We start from the raw sequence: 15,552 nt of genomic DNA, 5'->3' as shown, positions 1-15,552 counted from the left end.
GCCCCTACTCACCCCCCTTTCTGCCCCCCTCCCCAGGTTGTCGGGGTCACCGCCCATGTCCAGGGGCTGCTGCAGAGGGTCCGAGCCGGCGCCTTCCCCACGGAGAAGGTGAGAGCGCGGGGGGACGACCTGCTGCGTTCTCTTCTCCCCCCCTCATGGTGATCCGCCCCCGACTCTGACGCCAGACCCCCCCCCAGGTGTTCCCCCATCCTGCCCCCACCCCTGCTCTCCCCTACCCTGGGTGTGCCCCCCCCATCTTGCCCCTGTCGCCCTGTCCTTCTCCCAGGTGTTCCCCCCCCCCCATCCTGCCCTGTCCCTCTCCTGGGTGCCTCCCCAATCCTGCCCCTGTGCCCCCATCCCTCTCCCGGGTGTCCCCATCCCCCCCATTCTGCCCCCCGTGATGCCTCTCCCCCTTCTGCAGGGGCTGAGTTTCCTGGAGCTGAAGGCCCAGCTGCTGCTGTTCTATCTCCAGGACCTGGCCCAGCTGGTGCTGGAGAAGACCTCAGGCCGGTCCCTGGCTGCCCAGCCGGCTGTCCTGCGCCTGGCCGAGCTGCGCACGGTGGGTGGGCGATGGAGCCTATGGGGGCCCAGAGGGAGAGGTCTTGGGGGGGCGGGGGGACTGCTGGAGGGCAGGTTCTGGCTCTGGAAGGTATCTCCAGGAGGGGAGTGGGGTCCAGTGGTTAGAGCGGGGGGAGGGGCTGTGAGCCAGGACTCCAGGGTTCTATCCCTGGCTCTGGGAGGGGGAGGGGGGACTAGTGGTTAGAGCAGAGGGGGTACTGGGAGCCTGAACTCCTGGGTGCAGTGGGTGGTTCTTAGGGGGCAGGGTCTCCCCACGTCTGACCCCACCACCACATTCTTCCTCCCCCCAGGTGTTGGAGAAGATGCGCCCCATTGAGCAGAAACTCCGGTACCAGGTTGACAAGCTGGTGAAGGTGGCTGTGACGGGCGCCGTGGGTGAGTTGGGGGCACCTAGGGGGGTGGGTGCGGGGTGACTGGGCCCTCTGCTGACCACACCCCCCGGGGGCGCTCTCGTTGCAGGAGATGACAATCCGCTGAGATTCAAACCAGACCCTGGGAACATGATGAGCAAGGTGAGGGGGAGGGGCAGGCAGGACTCCTGGGTTCTGTCCCTGGCTCTAGGAGGGGAGTGGGGGCTGGTAGTTAGAGCGGGGCGGGGGAGGGCCCGGGAGCCAGGACTCCTGGGCTCTGTCTTGACTCTGAAAGGAGGAATGGGGTTCCCTACATTCCCCTGGGATTGGCCTGCCGTGGGGGAGGGCGGGACCAGCCCTTGATTGACAGGCTGTTTTCTCTTGGGCAGCTGAGTGACGAGGAGGAGGCGAACGGGACTGAAGGCAAAGCTGCTGGGAAGAAGCCCCTGGCCAAAGGAGGGGTCCGGAAATACGTCCCACCCCGGCTGGTCCCGGTGCATTATGGTACGTGCTGGGAGCCTGGCCACCTGGGCTCTAGCCAGAAAGAGAGCGGGGTTTGTATAACCAGCCTCCGCACCCAGCCCCGCGCCCCACCCAGAGGTGGCCGCATCTCAGCGCCGGGTGAGGGGTTCCCCCTATACTCCGCCTCCGCACCCCACCCCAGAGGTGGCCGCATCTCAGCGCCGGGTGAGGGGTCCCCCTATACTCCGCCTCCGCACCCCACCCCAGAGGTGGCCGCATCTCAGCGCTGGGTATGGGGTTCCCCTGTACTCCGCCTCCGCACCCCACCCCAGAGGTGGCCGCATCTCAGCGCCGGGTGAGGGGTCCCCCTGTACGCAGCCCCCGCGTCCCACCCCAGAGGTGGCTGCATCTCAGCGCCGGGTGAGGGGTCCCCCTATACTCCGCCTCCACGCCCCACCCCAGAGGTGGCCGCATCTCAGCGCTGGGTGAGGGGTCCCCCTGTACGCAGCCCCCGCGTCCCACCCCAGAGGTGGCCGCATCGCCATCCGTCCCCCCTTCTGCCCCTCCTCAGATGAGACGGTGGCCGAGCGGGAGAAGAAGGTCCTGGAGCAGGCGAAGAAGCGAGCGCTGAGCAGCTCCGTCATCCGGGAGCTGAAAGAACAGTTCTCGGAGGCACCGGAGGAAATCCGCGAAGGGCGCTACCTGCACGCGACCAGGCAGAGCCAGGAGGATGAGCACAGGTGAGTGGGGGCTAGTGGTTAGAGCACGGGGGGGGGGGGGGAAGGGCTGGGAGCCAGGACTCCTGGGTTCTGTCCTGGCTCGGGGAGGGGAGTGGGGGGCTGGGAGCCAGGACTCCTGGGTTCTGTCCTGGCTCTGGAGGGGAGTGGGGGCTAGTGGTTAGAGCAGGGGGGGGCTAGGAGCCAGGACTCCTGGGTTCTCTCCTGGCTTGGGGGGCAGAGGGGAGTGGGACTGACGGTTCGAGCGGGACCCAGGCTCCCCGTTCCGGTCGTTGCAGGAGGCGCTACGAGGAGGCCATGCTGGTGAGGCTGAACGTGAGCCGGCAGGACAAGGCCCGGCGGCGCCGGGCGGCCGCGCTGGGGGCCCAGCTCCACTCCCTGACCCACTTTGGTGATATCAGCGCCCTGACTGGGGCAGCGCCCCCCACTGGAGAGGTGAGGCAGCGTGGAATGGGGGGGGGGGAGGAAGCTGGGGCTGAACCTCCCTCAGCTAATTGTCTCCGTTCCCCTGCCAGGCTCTGAGCCCCCAGCGGAAGAGGAGGAGGAAGATGAGTGCGAAGAGGGGAAGGAAGAAGGGTGAGTGGAAGGGCAGCCCCTCCAAAGCCAGTGGCGGGGGTTCCACAGGTGAACAGCAGCCCGCGGAGCTGCTAGAACCAGCTGGGAGTCCGGTCACCAGGGGCCTGGCCCTGGAAGGCGAGTGGGCTGTAATGGGTTAGAGCTGGGGGGGGCAGGAAGCCAGGACGCCGGGGTTCTCTCCTGGCTCTAGGAGGAGAGTGGGGGCTGGGATCTGTCACTCGTCTGCTTGCTCTCCTTCCGCACTCCCTTATTCGCTTTCTTTTGTAGGTTTCCGGAGGCAATAGTGGAGCGACGCTACCCCCCCCCGCTCCCCCCCATGGAGCGATGACCCCACCCCCCACATCACCCCCCAGCAACTCTCACATGTGGACAGAATGTTTAGACAATAAAATCAAGCCCCTGAACATGTCTCTTGGTCCAAGTGTCCACTAGGGGGTGCTGCGCCCTGGGGCCCGTCTCTTGGTCCAAGTGTCCACTAGGGGGCGCTGCGCCCTGGGGCCCGTCGCCTGGCCGGTCACTGGGGGGGCTGTGCCCTGTCACCTAGTCTGTCCCTACGGGGTACTGGGGCCCGTCCCCGGGCCGGTCACTAGGGGGGCGCTGTGCCCTGGGACCCGTCCCCGGGCCGGTCACTAGGGGGACGCTGTGCCCTGGGACCCGTCCCCGGGGCCGGTCACTAGGGGGGCGCTGTGCTGCTGGGGCCCGTCCCTCGGCCACGAGGGGGCGCTGCACTGCAGCATTGCCTGCGCAACTTAGGCCAAGGGTACCCCCAAGGGAGCTGACGGACGCTGGGTCCCCGTCCTATCCCATTGCTCGGCAACCGGAGCCCAGCATAACCCTTAACACCTCCCCTAGCCCCCAGCTCTTTGCCATGTCTGAACTTCCCTCCCCCCCTCGGTCTGGCTGCCTCATCCTAGCGTAACTGGGTTGAATTTGGGGGGGGGGGGCAGCTGTCCCATGCTCTCCCCCAGGGGATCAAACGGGGGCGGGTCCCACAGCTGCAGCTTTCCTCTCTTTCCGCCCTCGGGCCTGGGGCCAAGCCGGGCGCGTGCTGGCGTGTGACTGGGGGTCACGCTGCAGTGAGCCACCGAGGCCAACGGAGCAGGGAGCCGCTCGGCCGTGGGCCGGCCCCATGGCGCTCTGGTGTTAGAGCCCTGTTCTGTGACCGGGGGATCCTTAGATGGGCTGCAGCTGGGAGGAGGGGGCCGGTCCATGCCCAATCCCCCCCCCAGCGCTAGGGGGCACTGTGCTGCGGAGGGGGGGGCTGGTCCATGCCCAATCTCCCCCCGGCACTAGGGGGCCGGTCCGTGCCCAATCCCCCCCCGGCACTAGGGGGCCCTTTTTCACCCTCCGGCCCCCCCGCCAGTTCCATGACTTTGGAGGGGCCCCGTGTGGCCAGCATCTCAGGCTCGGAAGTGTTGTCGCCATGGGGGGGCAGCTGCGGGTCCCCGGCCAGCACCCCCGCCAGGAGTAGCTCCTGGTAGTGCCGGGGGCGATGCCGCTGGAGGTAGACGCTCATCTTGCCCGGCACACGGGTGGCACCGTCCCGCCCTAGGAGGGGAGAGAAACCCTGGTCAGTGGGGGCGTCCCTGTCCCCCAGCCCCTGCTCTGGTGCCCCCAGCGCTGCTCACCCAGTGCCCGCCGGAGCTGCAGCACCTCCTCCAGCGCCGCCGGCACGTCCTCCTGGGCCCCCACCAGGGCTTCCACCTCGGCCACAGCATAGCCGAAATCTGCCTGGTCCAGGTCCACCCGCAGGCCCCCCAGCCGGTAGCTGCGGCGCTGGGTCACGAAGCTGGCAAACTCCTGCAGGCCCAGCCCAGCCACGGCCCCAGGCACCTGGTCCCAGCCAGGCACGGGGGCCACGCCCAGCACCCCGCATAACCGGCCCACGATGGCGCGGGGGCTCGTCAGCTCCTGGTAGGTGGTGGCCATGGCGGGAGGCTCCGGGGACAGGGCATCTGGGACATGGCTGGAGTCTCTGGCGCCCCCTGCTGGCGGCTCCGGGGACAGGGCAGCCGGGACAAGGCTGGACCCTCCGGTGCCCTCTGGTGGCTCCGGGGACGCGGCACCCAGGTCATGGCTGGACCCTTCGGCTCCTCCGCGTGGCACCGGGGGGCACTTGAGCTCCCAGCCGGCCCCCTGGCGGAGCCGCAGCCAGTGGTCAGCCCGCGTGAGGCGCAGGTCGGGGGTGTCGTAGTAAAGGTCACGGAAGGACGAGCTCCCAGCCGGGGCTGCCCCCAGCGCCGCCAGCCTGGCCTCCGTGTCTGGCCCGGCCTCGAACTTCGACTCCACCTCGATGCTGCCCGACGGCATTGCGGCCCCTCTGGGGACAGGAGAGGGGGAGTGAGCCACGGAGCGACCCCCTGGTCCCGGCCCCCCGCTCCTTCCCTGCTTTTTCCCCAGAGCATCCCAGCTCAGCTCCCTGCCCCACATTACACCCCCCACCCAGCCCCACAGTGCCCCAGCCCAGCTCCCTGCCCCACAGCACCTCCCATCCAGCTCCACTCCCTGCCCCACAGCTCCCTGCCCCACGGCACCTCCCATCCAGTCCCACTCCCTGTCCCACAGCACCCCAGCCCAGCTCCCTGCCCCACGATACCCGCCACGGTACCCCAGCCCAGCTCTCTGCCCCACGGCACCTCCCATCCAGTCCCACTCCCTGCCCCACAGCACCCTAGGCCAGCTCCCTGCCCCACGATACCCGCCACGGTACCCCAGCCCAGCTCCCTGCCCCACAGCACCTCCCATCCAGTCCCACTCCCTGTCCCACAGCTCCCTGCCCCACGGCACCTCCCATCCAGTCCCACTCCCTGTCCCACAGCACCCCAGCCCAGCTCCCTGCCCCACGATACCCGCCACGGTACCCCAGCCCAGCTCTCTGCCCCACGGCACCTCCCATCCAGTCCCACTCCCTGCCCCACAGCACCCTAGGCCAGCTCCCTGCCCCACGATACCCGCCACGGTACCCCAGCCCAGCTCCCTGCCCCACAGCACCTCCCATCCAGTCCCACTCCCTGTCCCACAGCTCCCTGCCCCACGGCACCTCCCATCCAGTCCCACTCCCTGTCCCACAGCACCCCAGCCCAGCTCCTTGACCCACAGCACCCCCCCACCCAGCCCCACTCCCTGCCCCACAGCACCCCAGCCCAGCTCCTTGACCCACAGCACCTCCCCACACCCAGTCCCACTCCCTGTCCCACAGCACCCCAGCCCAGCTCCTTGACCCACAGCACCCCCCCCCCCAGCCCCACTCCCTGCCCCACAGCACCCTAGGCCAGCTCCCTGCCCCACGATACCCACCACCCAGCCCCACGGTGCCCCAGCCCAGCTCCTTGCCCCACAGCACCTCCAATCCAGTCCTGCCCCCTGCCCCACGGCACTCCAGCCCAGCCCAGCTCCTTGCCCCACGGCACCTCCCATCCACCCCCCCACCCAGCCCCACGGCACCCCCCCACCCAGCCCCCTGCCCCCTGCCCCACGGCACTCCAGCCCAGCCCAGCCCAGTTCCCTGCCCCAGGGTGCCCCACTCCCGACACCACGTGCACCTCGCTCACCCCCGCCCCACTCCCTGCCCGAGGGGGTCCCGGGGCCAGCACTGACCTGGCCGGTCCCAGCTGTCGCGCGGCCAGCGGCGTGGGGGGGGGGCTGGAGTTTTCTCTTTGGAGAATTAATGTGCTTCGTCGCAAAGTGGTGGGGAGCGGGGCATGCTGGGAGCTGTAGTTCCAGTGGGGCAGGGCATTCTGGGAGTTGCAGTTCCAGGGGAGCAGGGCATGCAGGGAGCTGTAGTACTAAAGGGAGTGGGGCATTTTGGGCATAGTAGTTCCAGGAGAGCAGGGCATTCTGGGAGCTGTAGTGCCAGAGGGAGCAGGGCATTTTGGGAGCTGTAGTGTCAGAGGGAGCAGGGCATTCTGGGAGCTGTAGTTCCAGGAGACCAGGGCATTCTGGGAGCTGTAGTTCCAGACGACTAAGGGATTGGGAAAACCGGTGTCTTTGGCCTCTATCTCTGTCTCACTCCCCCGCCCCGCCAACAGCGTCTGTCTCGCTTCTTTGCTCCCAGTTGCTATGGTGACCGGAAAGCTGAAATTAAGAGCAGCAGGATGGGGGGTCCTTAATGTGGAGATGGGGTTAACCCCTTGTGGACCAGGAGGCAGGGACTACTGAGTTCTATTCTGAGCTCTGGGAGGGGAGTAATGGTTAGAGCAAGGGGGGCTGGGGGCCAGGACTCCTGGGTTCTCTCCCTGGCTCTGGGAGGGGAGTGGGGTCTAGTGGTTAGAGCCAGGGGGCTGGGAGCCAGGACTCCTGGGTTCTCTCCCTGGCTCTGGGTGGGGAGTGGGGGCTAGTGGTTAGAGCTGGGGGGCTGGGAGCCAGGACTCCTGGGTTCTCTCCCTGGTTCTGGGAGGGGACTGGGGTCTAGTGGTTAGAGCCAGGGGGCTGGGAGCCAGGACTCCTGGGTTCTCTCCCTGGCTCTGGGAGGGGAGTGGGGGCTAGTGGTTAGAGCCGGGGGGCTGGACTATTTGGCAGGCACACAGCTGATTATTGGTGTTCTCTCTTAGTCTGACAGCACCACTGGCCACGGAAGGGAGTGCAGAGGCAGCCGTGGGGGGGGGGGATGCGGGCGGAGCGGTGGGGGGTGATTATGAGGGAAAGGCTGTGAGGCGGAGGGGAGATGGGGAGGTTGTAGGGGGCATGAGCGAAGGGCTCTGGGATCAAGGGTGGGTGGGGAGGGGGTCAGGGGATGTGGTGTGGGGCAGATTTAGGGGGAAGGGAAGGGATCTAGGGTGTATGGAAGGTGGGGTGTGGGAGGTTCAGGGCTATGGGTGTGGGGGGCATTGGAGCAATGGGAGCGGGGGTTAGCAGGGGCTGGAGGATTGGGGTTGGGGAAGGGCTGGAGGGTCAGGTTGGGGTGGGGTGAGGTGAGGGAGATGGGATGGGGGAAGGGGGGAGGGTTGGGGGAGGGGCACAAACACCCCTGCCACTTTCTCCATCTCCCCAGCTGTCACCCCCAAGGCAGGGTGGAGTTCAAGGGTGCCCTGTCCAGACAGGCTGGCTGACCCCAAGCTCCCGGCCCTGCCACGGGCTGGGCCGGGGGTGGGGTGAACCCCCTGAGCTGCTCCGTGACTCAGTTTCCTCATGCAGAGAATAGCCCTGCTCTCCCTCGCAAGGGGGTCGGGAGGGGAAAGCTTGTGGGGGGCTGGGATACGGTGGGACTGGGTTGGGGGCCCTGGCTGGCTCAGAGGGGCGCTGCCGCCAGGCCCAGGGGGGACTTGCTGGCTGGGGTGGAGACACAAGGCCTTTCCCCTCTAGGGGCCGCTGTGGGGCAGTGGGGGAGACAGTGCACCTGCTCTGGGGGGGTCAGACACTCCCAGCCCACCCCCCCGGCTCCCCCTCCCGCACACTTTTGTCCTTCCCAGGGTGCAGAGGCGGGGGGGGGCAGAGCCTGCGGGGGGGGGCGAGAGACTACATTTCCCATCATGCTCAGCTGCACCTGCTCCCTGCCGCCCCCCCGCCGGGGCGCTGGAGGGCGGGGGGGGGGAGGGAAATTGATTATTCCATTGTGTGGCGCGGCTGCCGGCAGCTCCGGAGCGAGGGAGCGGAGCAGGGCGGGCGCGGGCCAGTGTAAATCAATGGGGAAGCCCCGGCGGCGCCCCGATCGATCCGCGGGCCGGGCCTGAGCCAGGGGGAGGCGCTGGAGGAGGGGAGCGGCCGGAGCCCAGCTCCCCCCCCATCCCCACCCCCGGCGGAGCCCCCTCTTCCAGCGAGCAGAGTAAGTGGGATCGATTTCCCATCGCTTCACTCCGGCTGGCAGCGTGTGAACGGGCGGGGGGGGGAGAGGGAGAGGGAGAGGGATGGAGAGAGGGAAGGAGACAGGAGGATGGAGGGGGGATGGAGAGAGGGAAGGAGACAGAGGAGGATGGAGGGGGGATGGAGAGGGGGAAGGAGACAGAGGAGGATGGAGGGGGGATGGAGAGGGCAAAGGAGACAGAGGAGAGAGGGAGGGGGATGGAGAGGGGGAAGGAGACAGAGGAGGATGGAGGGGGGATGGATAGGGGGAAGGAGACAGAAGAAAGAGGGAGGGGGATGGAGAGAGGGAAGGAGACAGAGGAGGATGGAGAGAGGGAAGGAGACAGAGGGGGAAGGAGACAGGAGGATGGAGGGGGGATGGAGAAAGGGAAGATGACAGGGATGGAGGGGCATGGAGAGGGGGATAGAGAGAGGGAAGGAGACAGAGAGGGATGGAGGTTGGGGAAGAAGACAGAGGGATGGAGGGGGATGGAGAGGGGGAAGGAGACAGAGGGGGATGGAGGGATGAGGAGGATGGAGGTGGGATGTGGAGGGGGAAGGAGACAGAGGGAGATGGAGGGGGATGGAGAAGGGGAAGGAGACAGAGAGGGATGGAGGGGGAAGGAGACAGAGGAGAGAGGGAGGGGGATGGAGAGAAGGAAGGAGACAGAGGGGTATGGAGAAGGGGAAGGAGACAGAGGAGGATGGAGAGAGGGAAGGAGACAGGGGGAAGGAGATAGGAGGATGGAGGGGGGTTGGAGAAAGGGAAGGTGTCAGGGATGGAGGGGTATGGAGAGGGGGAAGGAGACAGAGGAGAGAGGGAGGAGGATGGAGAGAGGGAAGGAGACAGAGAGGGATGGAGAGGGGGAAGGAGACAGAGGGAAGGAGGGGGGAAGGAGACAGAGGAGGATGGAGGGATGAGGAAACAGAGGAGGATGGAGGTGGGATGTGGAGGGGGAAGGAGACAGAGAGGGATGGAGGTGGGTGGAGGGGGAAGGAGACAGAGGGGGAAGGAGGGGGATGGAGAGAGGGAAGGAGACAGAGCAGGACAGAGAGGAAGGAGAGGGGGAATGGGATAGGGAGAATGGAGGGAGGGGAAGGAGACTGAGGACAGGGAGGAAGGAGAGGGGGAATGGGACAGGGAGAATGGAGGGGAGGGGAAGGAGTCCGAGGACAGGGAGGAAGGAGAGGGGGAATGGGATAGGGAGAATGGAGGGGAGGGGAAGGAGACCGAGGACAGGGAGGAAGGAGAGAGGGAATGGGACAGAGAAAATGGAGGGAGGGGAAGGAGAGGAGAGTGATAAAGGGGGGATGGAGGAAGAGGAGGAGAGAGGACTTGAGACAGGAAGATGGAGGGGTGTGGGGGATGAAGTCAAGGATGGATGGAGAGGAGGATGGAGGGGGTGTAGTGATGGGGGATGGGAGGATGGATGGAAGGTGGGATGGGAGGAGGGATGGAGGGGGGTGGACGGGGCATGGAGAGCTGGAGGAGATGGGAGGAGGGATGGGGGTGGATGGAAGGAGGGGATATGGGGAGGGATGGGGTGGATGGAAGGAGGGGTGGAGGGGTGGATGAAGGGATGGGGATGTGAGGATGGATGGAGGGGATGTGGAGATGGAAGGATGGGGGATGGAGGGATGGGAGGAGGGGTGTGGAGATGGAGGGATGGGGGGGAGGATGGATGAAGGGGTGGATGGAAGTAGGGATGGAGGGGATGTGGAGATGGAGGGATGGGGGTGGGAGGATGGATGGAGGGGATGTGGAGATGGAGGGATGGATGGAAGGATGGGTGGATGGAAGGAGGGATGGAGGGGATGTGGAGATAGAGGGATGGATGGAAGGATGGATGGAGGGGATGTGGAGATGGAGGGATGGGGGTGGGAGGATGGATGGAGGGGATGGAGGGATGGAGGGGATGTGGAGATGGAGGGATGGGGGGTGGGAGGATGGGATGTGGAGATGGAGGAGGGATGGGGAATGGGAGGATGGAAGGATGGGTGGATGGAGGGATGTAAGGATGGATGGATGACATGTGGAGATGGAGGGATGGATGGAAGGAGGGATGGTGAATGGGAGGATGGAAGGATGGGTGGATGGAAGGAGGGATGGAGGGGATGTGGAGATGGAGGGATGGGAGGAGGGGTGTGGAGATGGAGGGGTGGGTGGTGGGAGGATGGATGAAAGGAGGGATGGGAGGATGGAGGGAGGGAGAGGCGGATGGAGCGTGGAGGGATGGGTGGAAGGAGGGATGGGAGAAGGAGTGTGTGTGGGGGGGTGAGGGCCAGGCCCAGACAAGGGGTGTGTGTTCTGCTGGGGGTCCCGGTATTGGGTCCTCCCCCAGCAGGGCCCCCTTGTTTGGCTCCAGACACCCACTCCTGCCAGAGGTGGGGGATGGGGGTGGGTAGCAATGTGGGGAGGTGGAAGGAAGCAGACAGGGATGGAGGGAAGGAAGGAGCCGGGCTGGTGGAGGGATGGAGGGAAGCAAACAGGGATGGAGAGAAGGAAGGAGCCGGGACGACGGAGGGATGGAGGGAAGGAAGGAGCCGGGCCGGTGGAGGGATGGAGGGAAAGAAGGAGCCGGGCCAGCGGAGGGATAGAGGGAAGCAGACAGGGATGGAGGGAAGGAAGGAGCCGGGCCGGCGGAGGGATGGAGGGAAGCAGACAGGGATGGAGGGAAGGAAGGAGCCGGGCCGGCGGAGGGATGGAGGGAAGCAGACAGGGATGGAGGGAAGGAAGGAGCCGGGCCGGCGGAGGGATGGAGGGAAGCAGACAGGGATGGAGGGAAGGAAGGAGCCGGGCCAGCGGAGGGATGGAGGGAAGCAGACGGGGATGGAGGGAAGGAAGGAGCCGGGCCAGCGGAGGGATGGAGGGAAGCAGACGGGGATGGAGGGAAGGAAGGAGCCGGGCCAGTGGAGGGATGGAGGGAAGCAGACAGGGATGGAGAGAAGGAAGGAGCCGGGCCGGCGGAGGGATGGAGGGAAGGAAGGAGCCAGGCCGGTGGAGGGATAGAGGGAAGCAGACAGGGATGGAGGGAAGGAAGGAGCCGGGACGACAGAGGGATGGAGGGAAGCAGACAGGGATTGAGGGAAGGAAGGAGCCGGGACAACGGAGGGATGGAGGGAAGCAGACGGGGATGGAGGGAAGGAAGGAGCCAGGCCAGCGGAGGGATGGAGGGAAGCAGACGGGGATGGAGGGAAGGAAGGAGCCGGGCCAGCGGAGGGATGGAGGGAAGGAAGGAGCCGGGCCAGCGGAGGGATGGAGGGAAGGAGGGAACCGGGCCGGTGGAGGGATGGAGGGAAGCAGACAGGGATGGAGGGAAGGAAGGAGCCGGGCCAGCGGAGGGATGGAGGGAAGCAGACAGGGATGGAGGGAAGGAAGGAGCCGGGCCAGCGGAGGGATGGAGGGAAGCAGATGGGGATGGAGGGAAGGAAGGAGCCGGGCCAGCGGAGGGATGGAGGGAAGGAGGGAACCGGGCCGGTGGAGGGATGGAGGGAAGCAGACAGGGATGGAGGGAAGGAAGGAGCTGGGCCAGCGGAGGGATGGAGGGAAGCAGACAGGGATGGAGGGAAGGAAGGAGCCGGGCCAGCGGAGGGATGGAGGGAAGCAGACAGGGATGGAGGGAAGGAAGGAGCCGGGCCGGTGGAGGGATGGAGGGAAGGAGGGAACCGGGCCGGCGGAGGGATGGAGGGAAGCAGACAGGGATTGAGGGAAGGAAGGAGCCGGGACGACGGAGGGATGGAGGTAAGCAGACAGGGATTGAGGGAAGGAAGGAGCCGGGCCGGCGGAGGGATGGAGGGAAGGAAGGAGCCAGGCCGGTGGAGGGATAGAGGGAAGCAGACAGGGATGGAGGGAAGGAAGGAGCCGGGACGACAGAGGGATGGAGGGAAGCAGACAGGGATTGAGGGAAGGAAGGAGCCAGGACGACGGAGGGATGGAGGGAAGCAGACGGGGATGGAGGGAAGGAAGGAGCCAGGCCAGCAGAGGGATGGAGGGAAGCAGACGGGGATGGAGGGAAGGAAGGAGCCGGGCCAGCGGAGGGATGGAGGGAAGCAGATGGGGATGGAGGGAAGGAAGGAGCCGGGCCAGCGGAGGGATGGAGGGAAGCAGACGGGGATGGAGGGAAGGAAGGAGCCGGGCCAGCGGAGGGATGGAGGGAAGCAGACGGGGATGGAGGGAAGGAAGGAGCCGGGCCAGCGGAGGGATGGAGGGAAGGAAGGAGCCGGGCCAGCGGAGGGGTGGAGGGAAGCAGACGGGGATGGAGGGAAGGAAGGAGCCAGGCCAGTGGAGGGATGGAGGGAAGCAGACGGGGATGGAGGGAAGGAAGGAGCCGGGCCAGCGGAGGGGTGGAAGTCGGAGTGTATCAAGGAAGCTCATATATCCATGTGGGTGACAGCTCCGTGCCCTGGCTGGCTCAGCCCATCGATTTTACAATCCTTCTTCCTCCGTCACCTGCTTCTTCGTTCCCTCGCTCCCCCTTTCCCCCCCCCCAGCATAGAACCCACAGCGCGGGAGGGGGGCGGGTTACAGCGGGTGGGCTAGGAGCCAGGACTCCTGGGTTCTCTCCCTGGTTTTATGGGACTTCCCCCTCTGGGCAGCGTGGGGTATTTGAATCACTTGTTCTCTCTGGCTGGGGCCCAAAGGAGTTGTTGCCGTGTTGCCATTCTGTGCGCGTTGAGTTGTGTAGCAGCCCCAAGGGGCTCGTGATGGGACACAGCAGAGGAGATGGCAACACAAACACACCAAACACAAGCCAACAGCAGGACACAACACATGCAAAACACAACCAGGCAGGGGTATCCAGGGCACAATCGCACAGGAGAGAATCACAATCCAGACCCACAACACAACAGCTAACCCCTTACCTCCGAAGTCCCACACAACGCAAAGATAAAACACAACCAACCGACATGCCACACAAAAACACACCCTCGCAAAACACAACCTGCCAGAGGGATGCCGCACCACAAACACACAAACAGGCCACACAAGAGGCAAATGAAGCAACAAATGACAACACCACAACAGCCCAGGACAAACACATCTCCCAAAATGAAGCCAAACACATCATGACAAATGTAACACAGAATCATACAAACCCCACCAAGGTTTCACAAAACACCCCCTCCAAATGATGACACAACCCCCCAGAAATCAAACACCAAAAAGCACAACCAAGCAACAACACACAAAATACAAATCACACAACCTCAGAGAACCCACAATACAACCAGAAACATACAAAACCCTCACAACGCAAACCCACAAAACAATGCACAAAGCCCCAAACCCAACCCCACAAAAACTCCACCGCCAAGACACAAAATACAAAACCCACAACACCCCCCGCCAAAAACACAACCAACCAACACAAAATCCAACCAATAACACACACTATACAAAACCCTCAACAACCACAAAGGACAACCAGCCAACAATATGCAAAATGCAAAACCCACAAGAAACACAGACCACAACCAACAACACACACAAACCCAACCTTCACAAAAAGTACACAACAGACACCCAGAAAACCAGTCACAACAAACAAAGTAGAAACATTGTCTAATACAACCCAACAAACATATGACTTCAACACAAACCCTAAAGACACCCACACACCCTAACTGCACACTACACCACAACAGAAACCCACAGCACACAACCGGAGAACAAATACAACAACACAAAACCCACCTGACACACTCTCCAAATGGAAACAACATCACAGCACATACCCCCCTGCAACAACACAACCACCACCACATACCCCTCCCATTCCTTGCCACAGTAATACAACCCACCCCACCAACACACCACCGTCTTTTTCTCTCTCTCACACACACACAATCCACTCCCACGGCGAGATACAACCACACAATCCCCAGTAACATAACACTTGCTGTCAGCCACACACACACCCCGACACTGAATAATGTACACACAACCACCGACACCCAGATGCACACAACTCACATGTGGACACTTCTATATGACCCCCCAATCACACACGCCATATACATATAGGTACAAACCAAAACACACAACACCGTCACACCACTACACAACACCACAACATATACACAAGCATCTCACAGGAATACACAGGAATACACACAACATGCACGTCAACACACATGCAACCCTCCAGCCTCCAAAAAGATGGGTCACTCAACTGCGACTACACAAACGCAACACACTGAGCCACACAACCCAGGACACACGGAGACAGCACTCTCTGCACAACCCCATTCTGTAACACCCAACAAACATCCCCACACAGAGGCTACACACAGAGTAGCACAATGACACACTTGGCACAAACATGACAGTCGCACATGTGTGCAGTCGACACACACAACAAGTGCACCAATGCACAGCTGGTACACAATTGACACACACAACATAAACAGCACACACAATATACACATACACAATTGACACACTCAATTGATAAACACAACACACACCCAAGTGACACACCCAATCAATATACACAACACACACACGCACAGTTGACACACCCCATCGATATACATAACACACATCCAAACGACACAGCTTGTTGATATACACCACACATACAGTTGCCACACCCAATCGATATACACAACACACACACAGAGTTGATGCACCTGGTGGATAATCACAACACACACCCAATCGATATATACAACACATACTTGATGGATATACACAACATGCACATGCACAGTCGACACATCCGATGGATATACATGACACACACACAATCAATACACACAACACACAAGCACACACAGTCGACACACCCTACCGATATACACAACACACACCCGATTGATACACACAACACACACCTGCAAAGTCGACACACCTGTTGAATCTATATAACACACACCCGATTGGTATAGAAAACACACACCCAATGGATATACACAACACACACCCAATTGATACACACAACACACACATGCACAGTTGACACACCTGATGGATCTACACAGCACACACCTGATTGATATACAAAACACACCCACGATAGATATACACCACACACACGCACGGTCAACACACCCGATGAATATACACA

The 15,552-nt window shown here is 63.2% G+C and overlaps 3 protein-coding genes across 3 annotated transcripts in view; 2 read left to right on the top strand and 1 right to left on the bottom strand.

Annotated features, from left to right (window-relative positions):
• The first annotated feature begins 400 nt into the window (after positions 1-400).
• Positions 401-3,107, top strand: LOC135975207 (neuroguidin-like). Its single transcript, XM_065565322.1, has 8 exons — positions 401-559; positions 870-954; positions 1,039-1,091; positions 1,319-1,433; positions 1,963-2,131; positions 2,407-2,563; positions 2,644-2,704; positions 2,972-3,107. Exons 1-8 carry the CDS (start codon positions 401-403, stop codon positions 2,986-2,988), a joined length of 816 nt encoding a protein of 271 aa, XP_065421394.1. The 3' UTR covers positions 2,989-3,107.
• A 117-nt stretch (positions 3,108-3,224) lies between these two features.
• Positions 3,225-6,429, bottom strand: LOC101954166 (thiamine-triphosphatase). The gene is made up of 3 exons (XM_005290162.4): positions 6,302-6,429; positions 4,333-5,024; positions 3,225-4,252 (listed from the first exon to the last, which is right to left on the bottom strand). Exons 2-3 carry the CDS (start codon positions 5,012-5,014, stop codon positions 3,936-3,938), a joined length of 999 nt encoding a protein of 332 aa, XP_005290219.2. The 5' UTR covers positions 5,015-5,024; positions 6,302-6,429; the 3' UTR covers positions 3,225-3,935.
• Positions 6,430-8,232: 1,803 nt separating this feature from the next.
• The window catches only part of ZFHX2 (zinc finger homeobox 2), a 32,367-nt gene continuing 25,047 nt past the window's right edge, over positions 8,233-15,552 (top strand). The window contains exon 1 of the mRNA XM_065565319.1: positions 8,233-8,465. The gene's annotated coding sequence lies outside the window, so the exon portion shown is untranslated. The remainder of the gene's footprint in view (positions 8,466-15,552) is intronic.

Source organism: Chrysemys picta, chromosome 13 (assembly GCF_011386835.1).
Source record: "Chrysemys picta bellii isolate R12L10 chromosome 13, ASM1138683v2, whole genome shotgun sequence".
In the NCBI taxonomy this organism is placed as follows: domain Eukaryota; kingdom Metazoa; phylum Chordata; order Testudines; family Emydidae; genus Chrysemys; species Chrysemys picta.
The sequence above is the reverse complement of the archived record's forward strand: the minus strand, read 5'-3'. Positions and strand labels throughout refer to the sequence as shown.